General features: G+C 36.4%; 1 protein-coding gene across 5 annotated transcripts in view; it reads left to right on the forward strand.

Moving 5' to 3' along the window:
* The window catches only part of WDR64 (WD repeat domain 64), a 143,016-nt gene that overhangs the window by 118,510 nt on the left and 10,811 nt on the right, over positions 1-13,695 (forward strand). For 4 of the 5 annotated variants that reach the window (XR_007411944.1, XM_025430516.3, XM_025430514.3 and 1 more), the window contains 4 exons: positions 536-675; positions 2,181-2,286; positions 7,654-7,712; positions 11,046-11,155. Coding sequence is in view for 4 of the 5 variants with exons in the window: in XM_025430516.3 (XP_025286301.1) it covers positions 536-675; positions 2,181-2,286; positions 7,654-7,712; positions 11,046-11,155 (415 nt within the window). In the remaining variant the exon portion in view is untranslated. Of the gene's footprint in view, positions 1-535; positions 676-2,180; positions 2,287-7,653; positions 7,713-11,045; positions 11,156-11,962; positions 12,087-13,695 lie in introns of all 5 variants that reach the window. The other variant, XM_035719396.2, reaches the window with a different exon arrangement.

Raw genomic sequence — 13,695 nt, forward strand, 5'->3', positions numbered from 1 at the left:
ATAAGCCAAAATCAAGAGTTAAACTCTTAAGCTACTCAACCACCTAGGCACCCCACAGTATATTCTTTTTGTGACTAAATGTTGAGGTGATATAAGATTCTGTAGTCTAAGAGGCAGAATTTCCATTATGATCATGTCTTTTTAAGTGCTAATTCTAGATTTTTAAAAATCCAATGCATTACTGAGCTTCTTAGTCTTCAACCCGTTTTCCTAAAATTTACTCTGGATTCATAAGCCATTTTGGATATGTAAGATTTACACGGGACGTATATTGAGTTTTGGCTGTTGTGTACAGGGCAGAGGCTTTTGTAATAGGATAAAAAATAAACTTCTTAGGTTCTCTAGTGAGCCAAGATTCTATTTGTTAATTCCTTTTTGTTCTGTGCCCCAAGTGAAGTTCTCTGGGGTTGAAAAACACGTTCTAGGGAAAAGAATGTGTTGTTTTGCTATTTTCCTACCTGCTTCCTCTTTTATGTTCTATAAAATTTGGAATTCCAAGTATTGTAAACATAGTAGCTCATTAACTTTTCCTTAGGTGAGAAAACTGATGTCACAGCAGAAAAGCAACAGCCAGTGGACGAAAAACATCCTGGAGGCACCAATCTAATTGATGCTCAGCCCCCTATTATTGTTACTGCTCATGAGGATGGACATCTTCGCTTGTGGACTATGGAGGTGATGGGGCCTATTGTTTACCTGGAGCAGCAGAGAATGAGAAAGATAAAAAGTCTTACTGAATGAATCCTAGCCTTCTAAGGTTCCAGAAAGCATCCAATTCTAGTATTTTTCAACCTTATAGACAAATTGCTGGCTTTGCAGCCTGCTCCCTGAAAGTGCTACTCAAACTTTACCATAGACCATTTTGTAACTCAAGAGGTCAAAACCACTAAGTTAACTATTTTAAATCTTTCTTTTCTTTTCCTTTCTTTTTAAAGATTTTATTTTTAAGTAATCTTTATATCCAACATGGGGTTCAAACTTATAACCCCAAGATCAGGAGTGATCCTGACCCCAAGATCACATGTTCTGTGGACTGAGGTAGCCAGGTACCCCTAATCTTTCCTTTCTTTATATTGAGCTATGATTACATGCCACTAAATATTTCACTGGATATGTAAATATCATTAGAGGATATTAATGATGTACTATAGTAAAGAATATAAGAACACTCAAATATTGAATATCTATAAAATTTTATTTATCCAAAGTATTGGAAGAAGCTATTACATTGTATTCTGTGTCCTTAAACATTTTACAATGAAAAAATAACCAGAAAATTTTAAATGACTTGGAGCAGAGGGTGGTGGAGTTTAAAATTGAGAAAACAGACATGATGGAAGAAAGAATCTTGAGTAGACTTGGTGACAATGAAATCGTTGAAAGAGGCAAATGGGAAATCCAGGAAAGAACAACAATTTCATATGGCAGATAGTGAGACCCAAGATCACAGAACTGGATAAAACTTCCAAGTTTATCAGTAGCTCTTAGCTTATCAGTGGGGAACTCTTGGTTTGAAAATGTGAACTATTAACAACTTTCCCTGAGTGTATCTTGGTATTGGAGCAATGTCTAAGTAAAAGAGAGAAAATAGAAGAAAGATTGTATTCAAGTAAATCTCAGGAAATGAGCAGCAGACGCAAATTATTTCTTCTGAAGCATGGATATTTATTCTCTAAGCAAGGCAGTGCCTATGATAGTCCTTCCTGGTGCTGACTTTTCCTAAGCACTAAAACAATCTGCTGAATTTGAATCTCTTACAATCTCCTTATTTTGCACCAATATTCAGCAGATATTTCTGAAAAGGCAAATGCAATAACATTACTGTTTGAAACAAGTGAAGTACACTTAAACCTGAAAAGAATGTTTGTTTAGAAGGAGAACATGCACCTGGAAAAGAGGTCTGAGGAAGTTCACAGAAGCGGTCGTGGGAAGTGCACAAACAATCCCCAAGTACAGCAATGGTCTATAATAATGAGTCTAGTTGCTCTTAATTAATAGTTGCTACATCTTTATGAATAGTTAATTTCAAGGAAATAAGTCCCTACAGATAGGTTCAATTTGTTTGTATTACAAAGAAGAGAATCATGTTCCAGGAGTAGAGATAATTCTTAGATGGAATATTTATAAAGTTGAACTCCAAAATTAGTATTTTATAGGATTTATTATAATACTCTATTCAGGGAAAACTACTGAAAAATATGCTGCCTTTCACAAAACATTCAGCCATTTCTCTGACGTCGCTGTATACTGATTCGTGTACCAGGATACTTCTGACTGGCAATGTGGGTAAGTCACACTTAGGTAGTCAGCCACAAGTAGCCCCACAACCTACATGACATAAAGATAGATGTAGGACAATACATGACATTTATTGAGACAAAAGAATGAGAAGGATGCTTAAGCATGAGAGAGTGTTATGAATAGCTTGCTGAATAAATAGAACAATGAATGAATGTCATGAGAACCTATTCCATTCCTAGCTCCTTATTTAAAGCAAGACATGCTATTTTTTCCACCTTTAAATGGGGTTACAGGAATACCTATTCCCTCATCTTACATATTGGGAAGAATGTAAAGTTTTTATTTTTAATCTTGAAAGAGTTATGTTGCAGTAATCTTCATTATTAAAGGGAGTAATGGCATTAATTAGAAAGGATTATTTGTTCTCACTAAGGGACTTTTATATTGATTGCTATAACTCATACAGTTGTCCTTTCATGCAACAGAATTCTCTTTTTTGTTTTTTGGGTTTTTTTTTTTAAAGATTTTATTTACTTGAGAGAGAGAGAGAGAAAGGAGAGCAGATATGAGGGGAGGGACAGAGGGAGAGGGAAAGAATGTTCCAAGCAGAATCCCTACTGAGTGCAGAGCCCTACAGGGGAGCTCAATCTCACCACCCTGAGATCAGACCTGAGCCAAAATCAAGAGCTGGGAGCTCAATTGACTGCACCATCCCAGTGCCCCTGGCCTCCCCTCACTTTTGATATCCTAGAGTGGTATGTTTGTTACAACTGATGAATCTACAGTGACACATCATTATCATCCAAAGTGCGTAGTTCACACTAGGGTTCACTCTTGGAGTTGCATATTCTATGGGTTTTGCCAAACGTCTGATGATGTACATCCACCATTGTCATACCATATAGAATAGTTTCAATAAAAATCCCCTGTGTCCTGACTATTCTTCCCTTCCTCCTCCTAACTTCTGGCATACATTGATCTTTTTATTGTCTTCCCAGTTTTGCTTGTTATAGAACATCATATTGGAAATCATACGGTATCTAGCCTTTTCAGACTTCTTACTTAGAGGTACTTATTTAAGTTTCTTCCATGTCTCTTCATGGCTTGATATCTCATTTCTTTTTAGCACTGAATAAGATGCCATTGTCTGGATGAACCACAGTTTATTTATCCATTCACCTACTGAAGGACATCTTGGTTGCTTCTAAGTCTTGGAAATAATAAATAAAGCTGCTAGAAACATCTGTGTGTGTGTGTGTGTGTGTGTGTGTGTGTGTTTCTGTGGAAAAAAGTTTTCAGTGCCTTTGGGTAAACACCAAGGGGCACAATGCTGAATCATATAGTAAGAATATGTTTATTTCTGTGAGAAACTGCCAAACTGTCTTCTGAAACAGCTGTGCCACTTGGCATTCCCACCAGTAATGAATGAGAGTTCCTATTGCTCCACATCCTCATCAGCATTTGGTATTCTTGATGTGTTGGATTTGGGCCATTTTAAAAGGCTTGTAATGGTATCTCCTTGTAGTTTTAACTTGCACTTCTTTAATGACATATAATGTGGAATATCTTTTCATATACTTTTTGACATATGTATATTTTCCTGGTGAGTTATCTGTTCTGATCTTTTGCCCACTTTTAAAATCAGGTTGTTTATTTTCTTATTGTTGACTTTTAAGATTTCTGGGTATATTTAAGGTAAGAGTACTTTATCAGATATGCCTTTCACAAATATTTTCTCCCAGGCTGTGGCTTGTCTTCCAGTTCTCTTGACAGTGTCTTTTGCAGAGCAGAACTTTCAAATTTTTTAAAGCTTTTTTATTTATTGAGAGAGGGCATGAGAGGTGGGGAAGGGGGTGGGAAGGGAAGACAGAGAGAGAGAGAGAGAGAGAGAGAGAATCTCCAGCAGACTCTGGGGAAAGTGAGGAGACTGACGAGGGGTTTGATCCCAGGACCCTGAGAACATGACCTGAGCCAAAATCACGAGTCAGATGCTTAACCCAATGAGCCACCCAAGTGCCCCTGAAAGTTTTCAATTTTAACTAAGTCCAGTTTATCAATGGTTTTCTTCATGTATTTTGACTGTGGTATTGTATCTGAGAAGTCATTGCCAAATCTAAGGTCATTTAGAGTTTTCTTCTAGTTGTATGATTTTGCAGGTTACACTTAGAGTTGTTTTGAGCTGGTTTGTGTGTGTGTGTGTGTGTGCACGTGTAGGAAATGTGTAAGGTTTGTATCTAAATTGGGAGTTTTTAATCATGAATTAGTGTTGAATTTTATTAACTGCTTTTCCTGCATCTATTGATGTGATCATGTGATTTTTCTTCTTTAGTTTATTGGTGTGATGAATTACATTAGTTAATTTTTAAATGTTGGCCATAGTGTATAATTCATTTTTTTTTGAGAGAGAGAGAGAGAGAGATAGTGTGTAAGTGGGGGAAGGGGTGTGGAGCAGAGGGAGAGAGAGAGAATCTCAAGCAGGCTCCATGCTCAGTGCAAAGCCCCAACTCAGGACTCGATCCCAGGATCATAACCTGATGCTTAATTGACTGAGCCACCCAGTCACCCTTATAGTGTATAATTTTTTTAATACCTCTTGGATTCAATTTGCTAGTATTTTGTTGGGAGCTTTTGCATCTATGCTCATAAGAGCTATTGGTTTATAATTTTCATATAATAACTTGGTCTGGTCTTGATAGTAGAGTGTTCTGGCCTCATTGTCTAAGTTAGGAAGTATTCCCTTTCTCTTCTATATTCTGAAAGAGTTTGTAGAGAATTGTTAAGATTTCTTCCTTAAATATGTGCTGAAATCATCATTAAACCCATTTTGACCTAATGGTTTCTGTTTAAGATGATTTGGATTAATTTGCTCTTTTTTACCTAGTCTTAACCTGGAAGTTTAGATTATAGACCTTTCTTTTTTTCTAACATGTGCATATAAATTGCCCTGTAAGCAGTGCTTCTGCTGCTTCCCTCAAATTTTAATGTCATATTTTCATTTTTATTCAGTTCAAAATATTTAGAGATTTCTCTTGAGATTTTTTCCTATGATCTATTATTTAGAAGTATGTTGCTTCATCTCTACTTATTCTGGGATTTACCTTCTTTCTTTCTCTTACTGATTTCCAATTCATCCCATTGTAGTTTGAAGGCCCTCACTGTATGATTTCTATTATTTCAAATTTGTTAAGGTATAGTTTATTGCCCAGAATGTGGTCTATCTTGGTGAATGTTCCAGGAGAGCTTGAGATTAATGAGTGTTTTGCTGTTTTTTGATGCAGTGGTCTATAGATATCAATTATATCTAGTTGACTGGTGGTGTTTTTGAGTTCAGTTATGTTCTTACTGATTTTCTGCTTGCTGGATCTGTCCATTTCTCATAGAAGGGTGCTGAAGTTTCCAACTATAAAGGTACATTATCTATTTCTTCTTGGAGTTCTGTCAGTTTTCATCCCACATACCTTGACGCTGTAATGTTAGGCATGTAATGTTTGTTTCTTTTTTTAAAGATTTTATTTATTTATTCATGAGAGACACACACAGAGAGAGAGAGAGAGGCAGAGACACAGGGCAGAGGGAGAAGCAGGCTCCATGCAGGGAGCCCGATGTGGGACTCCAGGATCAGGCCCTGGGCTGAAGGCAGCGCTAAACTCCTGAGCCACCCGGGCTGCCCTGATGTTAGGCATGTAATGTTAAGGATCATTGTCTTCTGGGAGAATTAACCTCTTTATTGTGATGCAATGCCCCTAGTCATCCCTAATAATTTCTCTTACTCTGAAGTCTTCTCTGTTTGAAGCATAGCTGGTCTTACTTTCTTTTGGATAACATTAACATGGTAAATCTTTCTCTATCCCTTTGCTTTTAATCTATACGTGTCCTCACATATAAAGTGGATTTCTTGTAGGCAACATATAATTGGGTATTGTTTTTTAATTCATTCTGACGATGTGAGTCTAAGTGGTTTTACTTAGATTGTTGACATAAAGTGATTATTGATATAGTTACATTAATGCCTACCATATTTCTTACTATTTTCTGTTATCCTTGTTCTTAGTTTTGTCTTTCACTTTTTCTGCCTTTGTGGTTTTAAGTGAACATTTTATATCATCCCACTTTCTCTTAGCATATCTTTTCTTAGCATATCAATTATACATCTTTTAAAAATTTTTGAGTGTTTTCTCTAGAGTTTGAAATATACATTTACAACTAATTCATGTCAACTTTCAAACACTACACCACCTCAGTGATACTACAAGTACCTTATAATAACAAAGTATTCCTAATTTCTCCCTCCCATCCCTTGTGTCATAGCTGTCATTCATTTCAAATATCCATAAGTTACAATAATCAAATATATTATTGCTATTATTGCTTCAGATAAACTGCTGTTAATTTTTACTTTATCTTCACTTATTCTTTCTATTATGCTTTTCCTCTCTTTATATAAATCTGAATTTCTTACCTATATAATTTTCCTTCTCTTTTAATAACTTCTTCTGATATTTCACTTTTTAAAAAGATTTTATTTATTTGAAATAACACATGTGTAAGAAAGAGAGAGAGCTAGCATGCACATGATTCGGAGGTGCAGAGGGAGAGGGAAAGGCAGACTCCCCACTGAGCAGGGAGCTTTATATGGGCTCAATGCAGGACTCAAACTAGGACCCTGGGATCTTGACCTGAGCCAAAGGCAGACTCTTAACCAACTGAGGCACCCAGGCACCCCAAGAACTTTTTTAATATTTATTGAAAGGCAGGTCTACTAGCAAAAAATTCCCTCAAGTTTTGTTTGTCTGGGAAAGTCTGTATTTCTCCTTCATTTTCAAAAGACACTTTCACAAGGTACAGAATTCTAGGTGGATGGTTTTTCTCTCAACACTTAAATATTTCATTCCACCGTCTTCTTGCTTGCACAGCTTCTGAGAATTTAGATGTAATTCTTGTGTTGGTCCTTTACAGATAAGGTAATTTTTCCCTCTGGTTTCTTTCAAGATTGTTTTTTTTTCTTTCTGCATTTTGAATATGCCTAGATATAGTCCCTATTGCATTTTTAAATCTAGCTTTGTAACTATCATTTGGAATGTAGGATGATTATTTCTGTAGCGGTTTGGACTCCATTTGTTAGTGATGTTTTCATTTCTATTTATGTTTCATCTATCCTGACATCTAGAAGAACTTTGACTTTGAGTATCCATGGCAACAATAAGTCATGATGAAGTTGCTATGTATACTCAACAAAACAGAATTCTTACATATAAAAATTGATATGAATTTTTTCTTTCATTTCTGGTTTTTCAGATTCTATTTTATTTACTGTTAAAAGTGCCTAAGTCAAATTAATTTGGTGGTCTGGGTAGTATCTGCTTGGACAATAGGATATCTAACTAAAGACTCCAATGCTTGCATTTTATACAGAAGGACATGTTATCCTTTTCAGTATCAGTTCCTTCCTAGATCCACCTCATGATGAAAAGGTAAGAACTTTAGTTTTAGTTTAATTCATGAACCAGCATGTATTAATTGATCATTTCTCTGTGCTAGAAATAGAATAAGACAAGACTCCCTTCTCTGGAGTCATATATGATACTATTGAATCTTAAGAGTACTATTATCTCAGGGCACTAAGAAATGTATAGAACTGTTGAATCATTAATTTGCGCACATGAAACCAGTATAACATTACATGTTAATTATATTTGAAATAAAAAAAAAGAAAAGAGAAACAAGCTATATGCCAAATAACAATGGTTTACTGGTGAACAGAGAGGATGAGTGAGGGAGTGAGGGAGCCAGCCACTGGGCTGCTTTATAGCGTCTTTCATGTTTCCACATATTTGAGAGAATCTATGTAGAAACCCAGAGCTTCAAAGAGTTCACACATCATCTAGTCCTTCAAGTTTAGATAGCTTCTATATCTTCACAAAAAGAAATTCTATAACTTTTCTTTACAAGTCTAATCTAGTGCCCAGCCACTATGTATAAGTCAAGGGGATAAAAAGTACAGCCTAGGGAATATACTCAACAACACTGTAATAACTTTGTGTTGTGACAGATGGTAGCTATGCTTATCATGGTGAACATTGTGTAATGTATGGAGTTGTTAAATCAGTATATTGTACACTTGAAACTAACATAACATGGTATGTCAAATATACTTCAATTAAAAAGAAAGAAACTCCTTCTTACAACTAGTCTAAATCCTCCTTGTAATTCAAACTCCTTCTTACAACTAGTCTAAATCCTCCTTGTAATTCAAACATACTTTATGCTCTTTTTAGTGTTAATGCAATGTAAATGTCACCAATTTTATTCATAACCATTTAAACATGCACTTTTTGCATGAATGTGGATATACAAATATAGCTACATATATTATAAAGACTCAACACTAATTAAGGGTTGCAAAAAGGAAGCACTATTTTACCCTAGGTTTATTTCCTTTTAAATTCATATTTCAAATCCAAAAGGCAAATAAGTAGTAATTTTTTTGCTTTTGGATCATAGGTAGTAACATATGTTTACATAGATTAGGATTGGATTCCTCACAGAGTGTCACAGAATGGTTACTGCTTCAAACACTATTTCATTTGATCCACAGAATTTTCTGTTTCCAAGAACCAGTTAGAGTTTTATAATGTTCAGATGTTTAGTTTTAGTATGATTATCTCCACTTTGTCAAAGGAAAATCAGAGACTGGCTTGCCTAGGATCATGCAAACAGTTAGTGACTCAGCTTGGGCCAGAACAGGCTTCTTATCCCCAAACACAGCACTCCATCTATATAGAACCGTCACTGTCCTCAAATAGAAAACAACGTTCAAACTCACAAGGCACAAAGTTTCACTTACCAACAGCTATAAGTGGCCTATAATCAAGGCATGTTGTGAGAGGAATAAAAGCAAATAACATACTTGAAACATTTAGAGGCAGGAAGTTATGTTTTCTCTGAATTGTGATAATTATCATATTCTATTACTAATTTTAAGACATAGAAATATGACCCAAAGCCTAGTTTTGTAAGTGGAGTTTCCAAAAACTGGCAAACAAGACATTTACATTTAGAGAAAACCTTAAAAACAAAGTTATAAAATAATATTAAATTAGACTTACAGCATTTTTACCAATTTAAAAGCAAGGACTTTAATAAACTTATTTGAGGTTGTTCCATATTCAATCTCATTTCAACCTTTTTTGTATTTGGACAATTTATATTTCTGCTTTGTACATGGCTGCCTATTTATAAATATACAACAGAATCTGATTATAAGATGCCTATTTTTACACTGACACATACCATGAATTAAACCAGGTTTAGTTATAGATTATAACTACAATGAAAACCTATTAAGTCAGTCTATACATCAGATGCTAATCTAGGTTGTTTTTTTTTTTTTTTTGCAACATTACCATTAAAAAAATGCTCCATATAGTATAGGTATTCTAAGAGATAGGATAGTCAAAACATGTCCATGAAAAGAGAAATCATACATGTGATAGTATACCCATGACTACAAGGAAAAAAGTCTTAGAGCAATGTTTTTCTAAATATAGGCTATAACCATCTTATGGGTTATAAAATCAGTTTAGTGAGTGGTGACCATATTTTCATTGAAAAAAGCAAATGGAGTGGAATGAAATGCAATAGAATAGAATAGGCAATACCAGTGTGCATTGCATAGAGTAAAGTTAAGTATCCTTTTGTGAAGGATACTGAAACTCATTCAGGATGCATGTGTAGGTATTATATCTGTTTATTGGATCATGAAGTACAGTGTATTTCTTACTATAGATATGGCCCATGATAGGGAAACCCCTGCCTTAGAGAATCCCATCCCAAGGCAGAGAAAGAACGCTTGGATAATATTCTTGACTAGCTATGAGACAATAAGAAATAGGAGAATGCAGATTTCACTCTGGTTTTCTAAGAACTAGAGGGAACGGAGTCAGAAGGCCAACAAATTTAGGAGGAATTGTGTCTGACCTTTTTTAGAGTCTAAATGAATAGAAGACTCATAGGATAACTCCAAGCTGCCAGAATTCTAGCCACACAAATGCTCTAGGTAGATGACCCAGGAAGACATAGTGCTTGGTCGATGTTAATCAGAGATGGAGAGTGAACATGCTCTAAGGGAATGTTGCTGCAGAGTCAGCTCCCCAGTGGACAACTCTAGTTCACTAGACAGGACAACTCTAGTTCCTGTTTAAGGGCTGAAAACTTGAGAATAAAGCACATCTTGAAAGAACATACCAATCAAGCATCCTGATGCCTTTCAAAGAGAACGAGCTAGGCAGGTTCCTTTTGTCAGTTCCTTGTGGCATATAGTTATCATATATAACCCCACTACCATCACTGCCACCACAAGAAAAAAAGAGAACAAAATACCCAGGGCTATCTCTAGATAAAATTTGAAAACCAGAAGGTTTTCCCAGCCTATTTTTTGGTCCTCACCTTTCATCTCTGCTTCCTCCTGCTCCTGATTCCACTCTGCCTTGACCTCCCCTACAGCCCTTCCCTTTTCTTTCATCTGCTCATTTTGTAATCCTCATTGTTAATCCTCACTTAAATAAGAAATTGCTAAAGACATAAGATCATTCCTCTCCAAAGGATGTGTGCAGGTTAGCAAACACCTAAAAATGAAGTTTGGGTTTGGGAAGCAGAGGTCACAGGGAGAGAGACTTCATCTTGCGCAGATGTCCACACCATTCACTCATAAGCTTGGCTCATTGATGGTTAATGGTTTTGCTCAAGATTGGATTTTGATCAGCATACACTTATTCCACGGGATACACTTTCTTGTTGCTTTCTAGAAACTGAAGCAACTGCTTGCCTGGCGTGCTCATTCTTTAGAAATTATTCAAGTAATCTATATAGAAGACAAACAAGTGGTGCTCACTGCCTCCATTGACGGCTCAGTAAGGTATGGACCTTCATATTGTGAATTTAGGGTTTTGAGCATGAGAAGTAAAATTTTTAAGTTAAGTTTGTTTATGTACCCTAAATACGCTCTTGATTGGGTAATTAAAATAGATACATAAACAAACAAAAGGTAGCACACACAAAGAATTTGAAAAGATGGCCACTGGTTTGGAATTCTTTTCCTTGCCCAAGGAGATGAGATGCCCTGCTCATCCATGTTAGAAGTATAACAAGTACTTTAATAGAAGTGTTTTTTTGTGGACTCATTTCAAAAAATTAAGCAAGATGATTATCTCAGAGAGATAGACCCAAACCCAAGGAAGGCCACAGGAGACACAAGATCAGAAGTCACAAAGTCATAGCAAAGTGCAACTTAACTAAGAAAAGTGAAGGCAAGGTAATGTTTTCATGGACAGTGTGATTGATTTTGCAAAGCCTACTTATTTTAATTGCTTGGATAATGCTAAGGATACAAAATGCTGAATGCATATGTATACAAAAAGTAAGGAAATGTCATGACATTCTTTGAGACAAATTGCTGCATGTTAAAATGTCTCAAAATCATGATAATGAATAATCCTCCTGGGAGAATAAAGTCATGTAAGATTGAGAGAGGCAAAGAGACTTCAAAGTGTATGGTAAGTTTAAACATAGTGAATTTAAAAAAGGAAGGAATATTTCACGTTGCATAAAAGATCTTGTGTGAGCCTGAGGCTGGTTTGGATTTTCACTTTGAAAGAAACAGCCCCCAAATTTTAAGTGAAGGACTAACATAATCTGATTTACATTTTTAAAAAATAACATGTAGGGAGTGGATATCAGAGCATCAAAGAGAAAACTGTTTGAAGTCTGTGCTGAATGCAGTGGCCTGGACTAGGGCAGTGGTAACTGTGCTGGAAGTAAATAGTTTGGACCTGAGAACTATCTAGGAGGTAAGATCCAGGAGACGTAAACTGAAAGGGGAGATTATCGATAGATGGCAAGAATACCTCCCAGCATATACAACTCAGTGAACATTTGTACCATTTAGTAAGAGAGGAGACACTAAAAGAGGAAAATATTTTGAGTGTGGAAGGGTGAAGGTAAACTTTTAGAAATGTTGAGTTAAAGGTGAGTCCATGGAGGTGAGGACCTCACCAGGGTGAAATAGAGCTCTTCCTCCACCAGAAAGGGAATCTGTTGTTTTATTCATAGGAATAATTAAGGACATGGCATTTCATTATTATAGATGTTTTTCATGACTCTGTCCCTTGGGTCTCTGTTCTAGCTTATTTTCAGCTACCTATTAGCAGAAGTGCTAATTGAACATGGTAGCGCACACACACACACACACACACGTCATATGTGCACACACTTCTGTTGTTATGAGCATTCTCTGCTCAGACTAGTTGCCCTTGGCATGGAGAAATTACTTTCTCCATGATTCCTTCAAGGGAAGATCTCCCTAGTTACACAGTTCAGAAAAAGTATTTCTATAAATAGCTATCTCAGATACAGTTCTCTTTATAACTAAGCTCTGTCCTTTTGCAAACACTAGCTTCCACTTTCTAAAGGAGTAGGCAATTTTAACACTCTAAATCCTTCTTGTCAGAAAGATTATGATTTTATAATAGGAAAAACTGTAATAAAGGCTTAGCTCTTGGACAGAGGATCAAAGGGGTGAAGATCCATATCTGTGGCCCAGTAAATCAGGCTGAGAGGTAGGAAGAATCATCTGGGGGAATTCCACTAAACAAAGAGAGCAGACAGTGCTTCAGTCCTGTCCTAGAACAGAGTTGAGAGTTGTCCTGAAGATAGTCCTGACCCTCTAATTTCCATGCTGGAAGGGCTAGTCCATTTTACTTTGGTAAAGACTCTGGCAAAGCCACAGCATTTATGCAGTGTTGGGGAAGTCAACTATGTAAGGATGTAAAGTGCTCATGCTACATTCTTAGGAGGCTGTCAGATGCAAGGAGTGCTAGGTGAATACCTCTGCTCTGCCTTCTCCTCAACACCTGCCCCCTTGACATAGGAAACCACTTGGACTTTATGCAATTAACTCTTTAGTTCATTTAGCTCATCCTCCTTATGGGTCATGATGACTGCTTCCATCATTTGCTATTCTGAGGTTGAAATCAAGACATAAAAGAAAAATCTTCCACATACTGTTTTATCTTTCCTTGATACCCAGGGCACATACTCCTGCTAACGACATTCTGTAGTACTTTAAAGCAGGTAGGCTACTTAGAGGAATCTCCTGCAGTGAACCGCTGGAGAAATAATGCATACAGATAAAGAGCTGCTTCTTCTGGCACCCTATTTCAGAACTCAGTGACAAAAAATTAGTATGGTGTTTCAATAATAAGAGGAGTTATGGATGGAGGTTGAGAGGATGTTGGTAATAGGAAAAGCATCCATAGGAAACACCTCCCACACATTCTACTGATGCTGATACAGAAGTAGGCAGCTGAAATGTAACCCATTCAAAGGCCTAATTCAGCTAATATACTGTCGGTCAACATGGGTTCTGATCACCTTGAATGAGCAGGGCTATTTGGGGAA

Source organism: Canis lupus, chromosome 7 (genome assembly GCF_003254725.2).
Source record: "Canis lupus dingo isolate Sandy chromosome 7, ASM325472v2, whole genome shotgun sequence".
NCBI classification, from domain to species: Eukaryota; Metazoa; Chordata; class Mammalia; order Carnivora; family Canidae; genus Canis; species Canis lupus.